Source organism: Drosophila takahashii, chromosome 3L (assembly GCF_030179915.1).
Source record: "Drosophila takahashii strain IR98-3 E-12201 chromosome 3L, DtakHiC1v2, whole genome shotgun sequence".
In the NCBI taxonomy this organism is placed as follows: Eukaryota; Metazoa; Arthropoda; class Insecta; order Diptera; family Drosophilidae; genus Drosophila; species Drosophila takahashii.
This window is the reverse complement of record NC_091680.1, coordinates 31,520,811-31,535,306: the sequence shown is the minus strand read 5'-3', so window position 1 is coordinate 31,535,306 and position 14,496 is coordinate 31,520,811. Positions and strand designations below refer to the sequence as shown.

The following is a 14,496-nucleotide window of genomic DNA, read 5'->3' as shown; positions in this document are numbered from 1 at the left end:
GTTCCAGAAAACGCTTTGCCACCGATATATTAGCAAATAGTATCGGCTATAAATATTTGTGTATGTTATTTAAATGATAATAATATACAAAAGGTTTAAGCTAAATTCATATAGCCAGTTTTTTTTTTATTAATAAAATTTGATATTAGAAAAAGTTAGTTGATTTTTTGATGCAAAAGACCCTGTGGGTCTTTTTTTTAAATCTTCAATCTTGAGAATATTTCCTAAAAAAACGAAATATTTTATATTGCTTTATGTTTAACATTTCTGAAGTAAATTTTACAATTACATTGGAAAGACTTGTCCGATCAAATTTTTTATTGAAAGTAAATAAGTCTATTGTTAATCGCAATTGTAGAAATTTAATCAATTTTACAGGGGTGCATTCAGGATTTTTAATATAAAAAGAAAATGTATTATACAGGATTATAAATACATATTAAGTTAGAAGTTAACCATTCATCAAATCTTTTGTTATGCTTACCTTATTTTTAACGGAGAATATAAAATTGGATGACGTCTTCAATTTGTATGCCCCATTCGTGGGCCTCTATAGCGAATCTCTTAAGATTCCAATATTACAACGTGTATGCTATAACTTTAGTAACTTTCTTGCTTTCAAGAAAGTCTGTATGGGATCGACACGTTGAACAGTAAACTTTATAATAACATAAATAAGTGAAATTACTAGTAAATTATACATGTAGTATTTTATTCAAACTTTTAAAAGTATTTTACAAATGGTTTTCCAAGTATGTATAATATTTCCATATCCTTGCAGAGAGTAAAATATTTTCAGTTTCCGACCCCATACATATATATATATATTCATGATCGGCATCACTGGACGATTCGATCTACCTATGTCTGTCTGATTGTTTCTATGCAAACTAGTCTCTCAGTTTTAAAGTTATCAGGCTGAAACCTTCCCAAAAGTCTTTTTTCTATTGGGAAATCACTGTGGACGGCAGTCCAGGTAGTGACAAAGCTCACCAGGACTACTATATATACAGGAAGAAATGAAAATCTGCTGTGATAGTCCGATCGTAATGAGAAATACACCAATCGAAAGTAATCGCAAAAACTTAGAGAGATACTTAAACTTTAAGAAAATTATTTAACTTGGGAGAGAGAGCGGTGAAAGTAAAAATTTCGAAATTTTGAGTTGTTGGGGACGGTGGATAAATGCCCCCTCGCATTATAATAGTTGTGTTCCTATTGCAAATACGCGTGGAATGAGGAGTCATATAATAAAACCAATGCTCGGTTCAATAAATATATAAGGTGTGTTTCAAAACTATACGACACCATGACATTTTTTTTTTAATTTTTTATAGTTGTTGCTCTTTATAGAAAGCGAAATACTTAAATGCAAATCGAAAAAAGAATGTATCACGTGTAGGAAAAAAATACCACGCGTTCTTGATCCTCTTTTTAAGGACTTACTGCTGATTTTTCGAATAATAGTCTATAAGGACCGGAAAACATCGATGGTGTCGTGTAATTATGAAAAAAATCGCAAATTGCCCAAAAATAGACTATATTTCGAAAAATTAGCTGTAAATCCTTAAATAGAAGGATCAAGGACGCGTGGTATTTTTTTCGTACACGTCATACATTGTTATTCGTTTTGATTTCTATAAACAACAACCATTATTCAAATTTAAAAAAAAATGGGTGTGTCAAGCCTACGCACGACAGAAGTGAAACTTGTAGTATTCCTACCTCATTTATCATTTCATTATACGAGTGCACTATGGGAAAAAAGTCAATTTTTTTTGGCATAAAATCAACTTATTTTACAAATTATTTTTAAAAATAAAATATATTTTGTGAATTTACATACCCTAATTAGCCAAGAACAGTTATCTAAGATTTTTTACTAGCAACACTATAGCGTTGATAAACGAACAAAGTCAGCTGTTTGATTGACTTTATTGTGTGCGTAAATTAGTGAAAAATCTTTGCAAACTTTCAGTGCTTATTTTGTGGAGCAACAAAATGGTTTATTATTTCTGATCATGTCAAATCGTAGCAAAGGTATTTATAAATGTATCTTAGATTACATATTTTGATTATTATGGCTTGTTGTCCAACTGTGAACTGTTTTAAATGTGTATCTTTTTAGCTTAAAACAAGAGAGAACGCTATAGTCGGGTTGTTGTCCCGACTATCTAATACCCGTCACTTAGCTAAAGGGAGTGCGAACGCTGTGTCGGGTTGGTGTCCCGACTAATAATCGTAACTCAGCTAAAGGGAGTGCGAGGGAGATAGATATATAATTTTTGATTGCGTATAACTTTTTAATGAATGGTCCGATTTGAAAAATGTCTTCTACATTTCGATAGGTATAAATATACACAAAAAAAATTGCATTTATACTTCTCGGAAATCTTTAAAGATGTGGGCGCAGGACCCTTTTTAAAATCGTTATTGGGCGATTGTGGGCGTTAGAGGGGGCGTGGCGCTCGGCTAAAATAAACTTGCGCTGCGCAGAAAGCCAAAGAATATGTGTGGAAAATCTCAACCTTCTAGCTTTTGTAGTTTCTGAGATCTCAGCGTTCATACAGACGGACAGACGGACAGACAGACAGACGGACAGACGGACAGACGGACAGACGGACATGGCTAGATCGACTCGGCTAGTGACCCTGATCAAGAATATATATACTTTATGGGGTCGGAAACGCTTCCTTCTAGCTGTTACATACTTTTGCACGAATCTAGTATACCCTTTTACTCTACGAGTAACGGGTATAACTAACAAGTTTGTTTGTGTTCCGTGGTGTACAACTTATAAATGGCACAAAGTTGCAAAAAGGTAAAAACGCAAAGTTATTACCAAATGTATCCTTTATATCGCAAAGATAATCATTTTTGCAACTTTTGGCACGTTTCTTAAAAAAAAATAACTTAAATCCAGCAACTTATAAACATAAAAAAAAAAATTTTTTAAATAAAAAAAAATCTAAGTGGCTTTCATTAATCTTAAAAATTGAATTCATGGAAAGGGACAAGTCAAGTGAAAATCCTGGCTGCAAAGGACTCAAATATAAAGAAGCTGGACCCCCGTTAAAGCTAAAATTGGCATCTGCTCTTAGATAATATTTCACTTTTCTTGTACATGTCACCAATTTTTTTTTTTGACAAATTTTAAAAATTATCGTAAACCGAAATTATTTTACCGTCTTACCAATACAAATACAAATTTTTTAAAATCCCTGCCAATTAATTTGAATATGCGGCGTGGGCGGTGGATGAAAACAATGGTCCGATTCAAAAAGCAACAAAAACCGAAATTACAGCTTTATCTTAATAGTATATATACAAAATTTCTAAATTGTTTCTCTAAAACTAGAGTTTATGCCAAAAAAATAGACTTTTCCCATAGTGCAGTGGTGACCAGCAGAGGCAGCGCGCAGGGCCCACGGGATAGACAAGCTGAAAAACGTCAGGCACACAGTCAAATTCGTGCATGCTCTCACACAAACGCAATGCGTTATTTCATTGTATGTGTGCTGCTTCTGCTGGCCACCACTGCATTATATCCTTGCAGAGGGTATTCTTCAGTCAGATGTTTGCAACGCAGTGAAGGAGACGTTTTCGACCACATAAAGTATATATATTCTTGATCAGGGTCACTAGCCGAGTCGATCTAGCCATGTGCGTCTGTCTGTCTGTCCGTATGAACGCTGAGATCTCGGTAACTACAAAAGCTAGAAGGTTACGATTTTCCACACATATTCTTGGGCCTCTTACTCAGCGCAAGTTTATTTTAGCCGAGCGCTACGCCCCCTCTAACGCCCACAATCGCCCACTAACGATTTTAAAATGTGTCCTGCGCCCACATCTTTTAAGATTTCCGAGAAGTATAAATGCAATTTTGTTGTGTATATTTATACCTATCGAAATGTAAAAGACATTTTCCAAATCAGACCATTCATTAAAAAGTTATACGAAATCAAAAATTATATATCTATCTCCCTCGCACTCCCTTTAGCTGAGTTACGATTATTAGTCGGGACACCAAAATTGTTTATATATCTATCTCCCTCGCACTCCCTTTAGCTGAGTTACGGGTATTAGATAGTCGGGACACGAGCCCGACTATAGCGTTCTCTCTTGTTTTTTCTGTCTTAGGTTAGTTTGAAGATTTTAGGTTAAATAATTCAAGGACGAAGCATGGATTTGGTTTATTTCTATATATATATATAATATTCCTCAAAAATATATATAAAAAATATATTTCTGATCGGAAAAAATAGAACTCAAAAATTATGATTATTGTTGATTTTAATTTGTATACCCTTGCAGAGGGTATTAAAATTTTGGTCAGAAGTTTGCAGTGAAGGTAAAGTGAATATATTCTTGATCAGGATCAATAGGGGAGTCGATATAGACATGTCTGTCTGTTCGTCTGTCCGTCTGTATGTCTGTTTCAATACCGTTTGCGAGCTCAGTTTAAAAGCTAGCGATTTAAAACTTTTACAGTCGTCCTTAAACATGTGTACGCAGATCAAGTTTGAAAACCGACTCGATCGGACCTTTATATCCTATAGCTCCCATAGGAACAATAGGGTGAAATCGGTCAAAATTTGACGTTTTTCAGGATATTTCGCGCAGAATATAAGCTATTGACATGAAACTTCCCAACTCGTATTCTTTTATGCAAACCTTAATCAAAGTAAAAGCGCGTGCCGATCGGACGTCTATATCCTATAGCTCTTATAGGAACAACAGGGTGAACAATTTAAAATTTTTGTTTATTTAATTATAGAATATTTTGTTGTTTCTTAATCCATGTTGCTATTCTAGTCAATTTTTCGGCTTGCCGAAGTTAGCTTCCGTCCTCGTTATACCCTTGCAGAGGGTATTATAATTTCAGTCAAATGTTTGCAACGCAGTGAAGGAGACGTTTCCGACCACATAAAGTATATATATTCTTGATCAGCATCAATAGCTGAGTCCATCTAGCCATGTCCGTCTGTCCGTTTCTATGCGAACTAGTCCCTCAGTTTTAAAGCTATTGCGATGAAACTTTCCGAAAAGTCTTCTTTCTATTGCAGGTAGTACATATGTCGGAACGAGCCGGATCGGAAAAAACTTTATAGAAAGTAGGCTTTTTGATTTTTGACAATGTAAAAACAACATTTTAGGTAGGCATACCTGCAAGGGTATATAAGTTAACTTCCTTTCTTGTTTTTTATTAAAAATAAAGCTCACTTGGTCGCCACGGGGTTTCTAAACCGATTCTGAGCGTTCTTTTTACATAGTCCTATAAAACGAATGCAGATGTATCACCTCTGACAAAAAGAAACTTGAACTTGGCCTCCCGTTAAATGGTATTTCAATTTTAGTCAGTAAAGGAGACACTTCCAGCCTTCGTTTTTGTTTATGTATTAAAACATGGATTTCTCTTCGCTCTGAGCGCGCTCGCACATGGAGCAAATACATATATACACATAAATATACAAATATATATAAAATATATACATATTTATGTGCAAATACATATATACACATAAATATATATAAAATATAAATATATATATTTTATTTTTTATTTATATTCGCTCTGAGCGCGCTCAGAGTACAAAGAGAATGTTCGTCAGCGGTGATAGAAAAGAAGAAGACTTTCGTGACGGTCATGAATTGGTTTTACTCCGTCCTCGAAAATGCATAACGCGCCTAAAGAAGTTTCACTTCAAAAAAATGTTTTGGTGGCGAAACACACCTTTTATTTTCTTTTTCATCCCAAAATTAAATTCTGTTTCTCAGTTTGTCCCAAAACCTTGTTTTAAAGTCATAAACATTGTTTATGATTTTAAACAAATCGATATAAGAAACTTTAGTTCTACCACTTTTGGAAAAACACGCTAGTTTAGCGGGAAAACAGCTATAAATAGCGAAGTTTTAAAAAGGCCTTAACTTATGTACTTCTAAGGCTACATACTTGCACTGTACCTCGTTTTAAAGGTATTTTGAAATACTATAAACGCCTTCTAAACTTAATTTGTCTAAATACAAAATATTACAAATTACGGCAAAACACAAGTTTTTATAAATCATTGTTTTTGCTTTTTCTTAATTTCTTAATAACGGCTCTAACGATTTTTAACTTTAATCTATATAGCCCTTGAGATTCCTCAAATTTTGGTGTAGTACGCACTATAGTGAAAAGTCAGGTTAAAAAAATATTCAAAAACAAATATTTCCACTTTGGCCAGCTCGAAACATCTAACGTTTTCTGAGCAGTTAATTTTGTGCATATCCGAACTGTATTTTAAGGTCCTGGAAACATTTTAATAACGTTATACAGCTCATTGTAAGAAATGTTAGTTTTACGACTTTTAGAAAATCCCGCTAGTTTTGCGAGAAAACTGCTTTAAATAGCTAAATATCGTAATTTCGGTTTTTTGGCGTGATTTTTAACGAAGCCATTTATACCAGCATTTTTGCGTTTTTTCCAACTTTGACAAATTGTAGCTTCTAAACTAATGAATGGATCTCAATGCTGTATAAAAAATTTAGAGGGCATTCTAAAATTTGATCAAAATCGGACGTCTATAGCATATAGGAAAATTAATGGGAATATATTAGGAAATAAATTATTGCTTCGGTTTTTATTGTCATTTTAAATATTAAGGCGCTAGTCACAGGTGTACAATTTTAAAGTTAAACTTAAAGCTTAACTTATATGCTAATATTTGTGTCGGCTCAGATTGCAATGTATATATATATACTCTGTTTCATTATTACTGTTCAAACATGAACACGTTTTATAGATATATTTATGTAAACCGTATTTTAAAATGGGGTCATAAACTGTAACCCAAATATGGGATGTCCCAAGAAGGGTCGAATATCCTAGGCACATAAGCGATAACCGATGTGCACTATAAAAACCCAAAGATAAGCAGATATGTCTGCGTGGGTCATTAGATAAGAGTAAAATACGATTCTCATGCTAGCAACGTAAGAGTTGAATATTAATAAAGAAATAAGTTTGAAATAGTAACTCATCAAATGAAGACGTCCTTATTTCGGGTCGCTCTATTCATTTTGGTCCTTCGAAGTTTTCCATTACTCTTATTACTATTTTAATTCACTTTTATTTTGAAATTTTGATTTAAATTTTTATTTATTTATTTTTAATTTTTTAAAATTTTTGAATTTTTAATTTTAATTTTTAATTTTTAGTTAGTTAATTTTAACTTTAAACTGTAATTTTTTATTATTCTCACTTTCTCTCTAGATTCTGGTGGTGCTCTTAATTATTCTTAAAATATTTTTGCAGTGCGTTTTTAAATTGAGCTTCGGTACTGATTGCCTTGATAGTATGTGGAAGTTGGTTTTTAATTAACAGATTATACAAGGAACTGCCTCCTTGTGCATAGGTACTTATACTTATATTTTCGAACTTCGATTTTAATTTTATCAATATCGAACTTCTTTATCATATAGCTGCCATAGGAACGATTGAAAAATTAGTGAGAAATAATAGCGGAAATTTTACACATTTGACGTCGACGTCAGCAGAGCTCTGCTACCGTCCGCGTTGTACATACATATGTTAGCAGGACAACTATTATTAAAAAAAAGGTTAAAACAAGAGCAACAAAATTTTTTCTTTCGCGAATCATTTACGAATAAATAACGGCAAATTCCCATTAGAAAAGACTTTGGAAATTTTGAACTTTAGTGAGGGTGTTCTGCTTAGTTGATATCAACTTAGCAGAACAACTATGTGTTTTAAAAAAAAATGTTAAAACAAGAGCAACAAAATTTTTTCTTTCGCGAATCATTTACGTATAAATAACGGCAAATTCCCATTAGAAAAGATTTTGGAAATTTTACACTTTGGTATGGGTGTACTATGTTTTTTTTAAAAAAAATGTTAAAACAAGAGCAACTAAATTTTTTTCTTTCGCGAATCATTTACGGATAAATAACGGCAAATTTCCATTAGAAAAGATTTTGGAAATTTTAAACTTTAGTGGGGGTGTTCTGCTAAGTTGATATCAACTTAGCAGAACATCTCATAATTTTAAAAATAGTTGAGCGGCAAATTTTTTTCTTTCACGAATAATTTATGGATAAATAACGGCAAATTGTCGATAGAAAAAAATTAGCATTTTCAAAAGTTGCATTGCTAACTTTATGCACATCTATCTTATTCTATCGCTTAAGGGCCGGTTTCTCGAGTGCCGGCTAACATTTCTCGAACAGATAAAGTCCCTGCTAAGACATTTTGGCTTACTCGAGCACCAATGTGAGAGCTAACTTTGACAGGGACTCGGAGTCCCTGTTAAGCGTTTTCGGCTCGATAGAATGACAGCTGATTTCCCAAAGCCAACTATGAAATCACAGCTGACTTTTCCCTTGCAATAAACCCAAATAGCTGATGAAATAATCGAAGCACGCCATTTTTTGCGCTTCACAGCATAATTCTGTGCGTTAACAGCACTCTGTAATTGTTTCTCGTTCAGATAAATTAAAGCAGTCGAGAAAGCGGATTTGCTTGAACAGATAGCTATCAGGGACTTTGACAGGGACTCGAGAAACCGGCCCTAAGAGAAACAGACAGGTAAACACATGGTGGAACTATACAAGGTGGTCTCGTCAGCTCTGCTGAGGACGTCAAATATGTTTACCTCTCTGTCTCTCTTAAGTGTGGACAATTGGACAAAGAGAACGTTCGTCAGCGGTGAAGAAAATAACGGGAGATGTACGATTTTCGTAACGGTCATGAATCGGTTTTACTCCGTCCCCGAAAATTCATAACTCGCCCAAAAAACTCGCTTAAAAAAGCGTAAAAAAAAAATTGGTACCATACAAAAAATGTAAGTGCCCTTTTCTTAATCAGAAAGATGTACCTTACCAGAATATAAAGGTTTCATGAAGTGCGTATTTCATCATTATACCCGTTACTCGTAGAGTAAAAGGGTATATTGTATTCGTGCAAAAGTATGTAACAGCTAGAAGGAAGCGTTTCAGATAAAGATAAATTTCCATAAAGTATATATATTCTTGATCAGGGTCACTAGCCGAGTCGATCTAGCCATGTCCGTCTGTCCGTCCGTATGAACGCTGAGATCTCGGAAACTACAAAAGCTAGAAGGTTGAGATTTTTCACACATATTCTTGGGCCTCCTACGCAGCGCAAGTTTATTTCAGCCGAGCGTCACGCCCCCTCTAACGCCCACAATCGCCCACTAAGGATTTTAAAATGTGTCCTGCGCCTACATCTTTAAAGATTTCCGAGAAGTATAAATTCAATTTTGTTGTGTATATTTATACCTATCGAAATGTAGAAAACATTTTTCAAATCGGACCATTCATTAAAAAGTTATACGCAATCAAAATATCTATATATATCTATCTTCCTCGCACTCCCTTTAGCTGAGTTACGATTATAGTCGGGACACCAGGGAGAAGGAAACATTTCTGACCCTATAAAAAATATATTTTCTTGATCAGGGTCACTAGCCGAGTCGATCTAGCCATGTCCGTCTGTCTGTCTGTCTGTCTGTATGTCCGTATAAACTCTGAGATCTCGGAAACTACAAAAGCTAGAAGGTTGTGATTTCCCACACATATTTTTGGGCCTCTTACGCAGCGCAAGTTTATTTAAGCCGAGCGCCACGAACCCTCAACGCCCACAATCGCCCACTAACGATTTTAAAATGTGTCTGGCGCCCATACCTTTAAAGATTTCCGGGAAGTATAAATGCAGTTTTGTTGTGTATATAGTTACGTAGCCGTTGAGAATTGTTGCAACCTAGTTAGCAAGCCGTGAAATTTTAGGGTTTACGTTCCCAACCACTTTGGTCTTTTAGGTGGCGAAAGGTTTAACAATGCTAAGGCCACAAGTTCGCAATCTCGTGTTGCGGGAATCAGGAAAGGCCTCGATGCCGGAATCCTTGTTTAATTTGGCAGCCTTCTTCGGTTGCCAAATATACGCAATCGCTAGCGCAAAATACAAGCGTGTCTTTTAAGTAAGTTTTATTCAACTCCACTTCGTCGTGTTTCTTATAAGACTGACTTATCAGAGATGGGCTTATTTTAACAAGAGCTTTTTAATAATCAGCTGTCTTAATATCTAGGGATGACAATATGTTAATATATACGTTATGTTAATATATATGACTCCCCCACCGCAAGATTCAACAATAATTGTTGAATATAAATTAGTTTATAAAGGAAATAAAAATGTATTACAGAATGGATATTCAAAAGCTAGCTACTATTCTGTCACATTTTGTTTGTTTGTAAGAAGTGTACTGTAGCATATTTGGTTAGTTTATCAATAGTTGTAAGATAAGTTATGTTTCTTTGGGGGTACCATATATCTACATGTAATATTTCATTATGTTTTCTAGGTGTTTCAGTTATATTTAGCTTATATTTAGTTGGTATACGATCAAACTTAGCTAGGTTACAGATTTTACAATTATTAATAAATGAATGGATTTCTCTTTGTAAATTTGGATAGTAGTATAATAGTTTCATTTTTGCAAACACTTCGCTCATACCCCTGTGATTGTTTTTGTAGTGTTCTCTTTTTATGATTTTTACAAGTTGTTCCTTGTCAGTTATATCATTTAATAAGATACATGACTTAAGTACTACAAGATTTTTATTATTAGCAAAGAGTTGCCTATAAATCTCTTGGAATTTGAGATATATCCTAACGTTTTCACAAAAGACAACAACCAAGTCTTTCTCTCGCAGCGTTTCTTGCATAAATTTTAATAGATTTTCGTGACTACCGTTGGTTTTAAATAAATGCCTTACTTTATTCTTGAAAAGTATTTTTATAGTTTGAATTTCTGTCTCTGACTCATATATGATTATTTGTATTTTAAAAACATTGACAGCCTTTTCTGATATTTTTATAAAGTTGTAATCGTCAAAATCAGCGCTGTGAATGGTTTCCAAATCTTCTAGCTTGCTTGAAAAAAGCTTTAATAAATAATCCGAGTAATCTGCATCATCTTTATTCGATTCTACCATTTGTTCGGAGTTCCCATATTCAAGGAAAAATATATCTTTATCTTCAATTTTTATAGGTTTGGAACGCCCTTTCGTTTAAAAAATCCCCCACCTTAGGATCGCCCAGCACTATTCTGCTCAAACCGACTGCTAGCGCATTTTCCTTCCCTTCGATAAACTCGATATCAAAATCGACCTCGTTAAGCTGAATTTTCCATCTTTGAAGCTTATGAAGCTTAGGGGACGATGATCAGTTCTAACTGTAAACCTACGACCATTAAAGTAATATTTAAAATTTTTGATAGCCCAAACTATTGCCAATAGCTCTTTTTCAATTGGGCTGTAGTTACGCTCTGCAGCCTTTAGTGTGCGGCTTGCGTAGCAAATAACGCACTCACTCTGCATTAGTACTCCCCCCAATGCTACATTACTGGCGTCTGTGCCGAGTGTAAATCTATTGGCAAAATCGGCATAGATTACGACACAGTCCCTTTTAATAAGGTTTACCCTGATATTTTTATCAAATAAAAACACCTCTTAACGAGGTAAAAAACTAGTGACGACCGCACCTTCAACATACAAAAGTTCTGATATCAACATTTGTGACGAAAAATTATTACACTCGTCATTAAATAGACTTTCTAATCTTTTCTCATTCAGCCCGCCCTAGCAAACTATTCCAGCCTTTTTCCCCTTACAGGCATTTTCTATTGCAGCGTGACGAATGAGAAAAGATTAGAAAGTCTATTTAATGACGAGTGTAATAATTTTTCGTCACAAATGTTGATATCAGAACTTTTGTATGTTGAAGGTGCGGTCGTCACTAGTTTTTTACCTCGTTAAGAGGTGTTTTTATTTGATATCAGAAGTTTTTGTTTGTTTACATTTCCTCTCATAGGAGCTAATATATACATTTAAATTTAAATTGGTCAATCATAATTTTTAAACTATTGTATTTTAAGGCTTAGTATTCAACCCAACAAAAAGTCGTCCAAAACAAAAAACTTCATATGAAAAACAATGTCAAAAAATTTTGTTTCATATGAAGTTTTTGTTTTGGACGACTTTTTGTTGGGTTGGGTACTAGCCCTTACAAATTAAGTTAAAAAGGCGTTGAAGTATTTCAAAATACCTTTTAAACGAGGTATAGCACATGTCTGTACCTTTAGTAGTGTAGAACTTACAAACTAACGAAATTTAGCTATTTTTAGCTTTTTCGGCGGCTTTTTCCAAAAGTCGTAGAACAAAAGATTCCTATATGGAACTCTTAAGTGCAAATTTACTGATTCCATGACCCTAAGATACAGTTCGGATACCCTCCCACAAAATTCAATACTCAAGGAGCGTTAGTTGTTCTGAGCTGGCAAAAGTGGCTATTTTCGTTTCTGAATAACTTTTAAACGCGATTTTTTACATAAACATGATATATACCAAAATTTAAGGAATCTCAAGGGCTATACAGTTTAAAGTTGTAAGGAAAATCGTTAGAGCCGTTTTTGAGAAAATTAAAAAAAAGCTAAAAAAAAAGTTTAAACAAATTTTCTTTTGTTCATAAATTTTTAACTATTACATTTACATAAATTGCTTTTAAAAGGCGTTTATAGCATTTAAAAATACCTTTCAAACGAGATGCAGCACAAGTCTGTAGCTTTAGTAGTATAGAAGTTACGGCTTTCCGAATTTTAGCTATTTATAGCTGTTTTCCCGCTAAACTAACGGGTTTTTCCAAAAGTGGTAGAACTAAAGTTTTTTATATCGATGTGATGAACGTCATATCAAATTTTCAAAACTTAAAAAACATGTTTTGGACAAACTGACAAACTGACAAACTGACAAACAGAATTAAATTTTCATTTTGGGAAGAAGAAGAAAATCTTATTTTGGCTATAACTTTTGAACGGAGAGTCGGATTTTGAAAAATGACCCCTCATTCGACGGGTATTTTCAAAAGGAATACAACTAAAACATTGCGAGGGGGCATTTATCCCCACCGGCCCCAACAGCTCCAAATTTCGAAATTTTCACTTTTTCACTTTCACCGCTCTCTCTCCCAAGCCAATTGATTTTCTTAAAGTCTTGGTATGCAATCCTTTAAGTTTTTGCAATACCTTTCGATAGGTGTATTATTCATTATGATCGGACCATCACAGTAGATTTTCATTTCTTCGTGTATATATAGTAGTCGCCTTCGCACACTCTCCTGGTGCGCTTCGTCACTACATGGACTGCCGTCCATAGTGATACCCGTTACTCGTAGAGTAAAAGGGTATATTAGATTCGTGCAAAAGTATGTAACAGGTAGAAGGAAGCGTTTCCGACCCTATAAACAATATATATTCTTGATCAGGATCACTAGCCGAGTCGATCTAGCCATGTCCGTCTGTCCGTCCGTATGAACGCTGAGATCTCGGAAACTACAAAAGCTAGAAGGTTGAGATTTCCCACACATATTCTTTGGCTTCCTACGCAGCGCAAGTTTATTTTAGCCGAGCGCCACGCCCCCTCTAACGCCCACAATCGCCCACTAACGATTTTAAAATGGGTCCTGCGCCCACATCTTTAAAGATTTCCGAAAAGTAAAAATGCAATTTTGTTGTGTATATTTATACCTATCGAAATGTAGAAGACACTTTTCAAATCGGACCATTCATTAAAAAGTTACACGCAATCAAAATTTATATATCTATCTCCCTCGCACTCCCTTTAGCTGAGTTACGATTATTAGTCGGGACACCAACCCGAGTACAGCGTTCGCACTCCCTTTAGCTGAGTGACGGGTATTAGATAGTCGGGACACCAACCAGACTATAGCGTTCTCTCTTGTTTTTTTTAATATTTATTAAGATTCTGGGCTATTTTTGAGTAATCTCGTATGTATCTTCTCAAGAATCCTGTCATGCCTAGAAAACTTTGGATTTGTTTTGTATTCTATCTATAGCCTTCAACAAGCTTGCAGCCCCCTAGCTTATCAAAAATTTCATCCATGTTGGGGATTGGATAACGATCTTCGATTGTTTGGCTATTTAACTTTCTGTAATCTATAACGAGGCGCCATTTTTCCCTACTGGAGGCGTCTAGTTTCTTTTGCACGACCCACAGCGGACTATTGTAAGGGCTAGTAGAATGCCTTATAATATTCTGATCAAGCATTTCTTGAATTTGCCTATCCACTTCCGATTTGTGTGTTTCTGGATACCTTTACGCTTCGGAATAGATTGGAATGTCGTTCTTTGTTGAAATGGTATGCTTGATGGCATTTGTAAATGTTAAATTATCTTCTTCGATATAAAAAACTGATTTAAACTTTTCAATAATAGGCGCCAGCATTTTTTTGGCGTTTGAATCGATTTGAAACAGATTAGATTCGGGACTAAGCTATTTTTTGGGTTTCTTTATGAAAAGTCCAATTTTAGTATTGTTGAGAATAATTTGTTGTTTTGGATAACACAGGCCGACAGTGTTTTTGTTGCAGCCCTATGGGCATTAAATTGTGTTAATATA

The 14,496-nt window shown here is 34.6% G+C and overlaps 1 protein-coding gene across 2 annotated transcripts in view; it reads left to right on the top strand.

The window, feature by feature from the left end:
• Nucleotides 1-622: 622 nt before the first annotated feature.
• LOC108069518 (aminopeptidase N) overlaps nucleotides 623-14,496 on the top strand; it is a 502,889-nt gene continuing 489,015 nt past the window's right edge. For both annotated transcript variants that reach the window (XM_070214353.1, XM_044392629.1), the window contains exon 1: nucleotides 623-752. In XM_070214353.1, coding sequence (XP_070070454.1) covers nucleotides 741-752 — 12 coding nt within the window. In that variant the 5' untranslated portion in view covers nucleotides 623-740. The remainder of the gene's footprint in view (nucleotides 753-14,496) is intronic.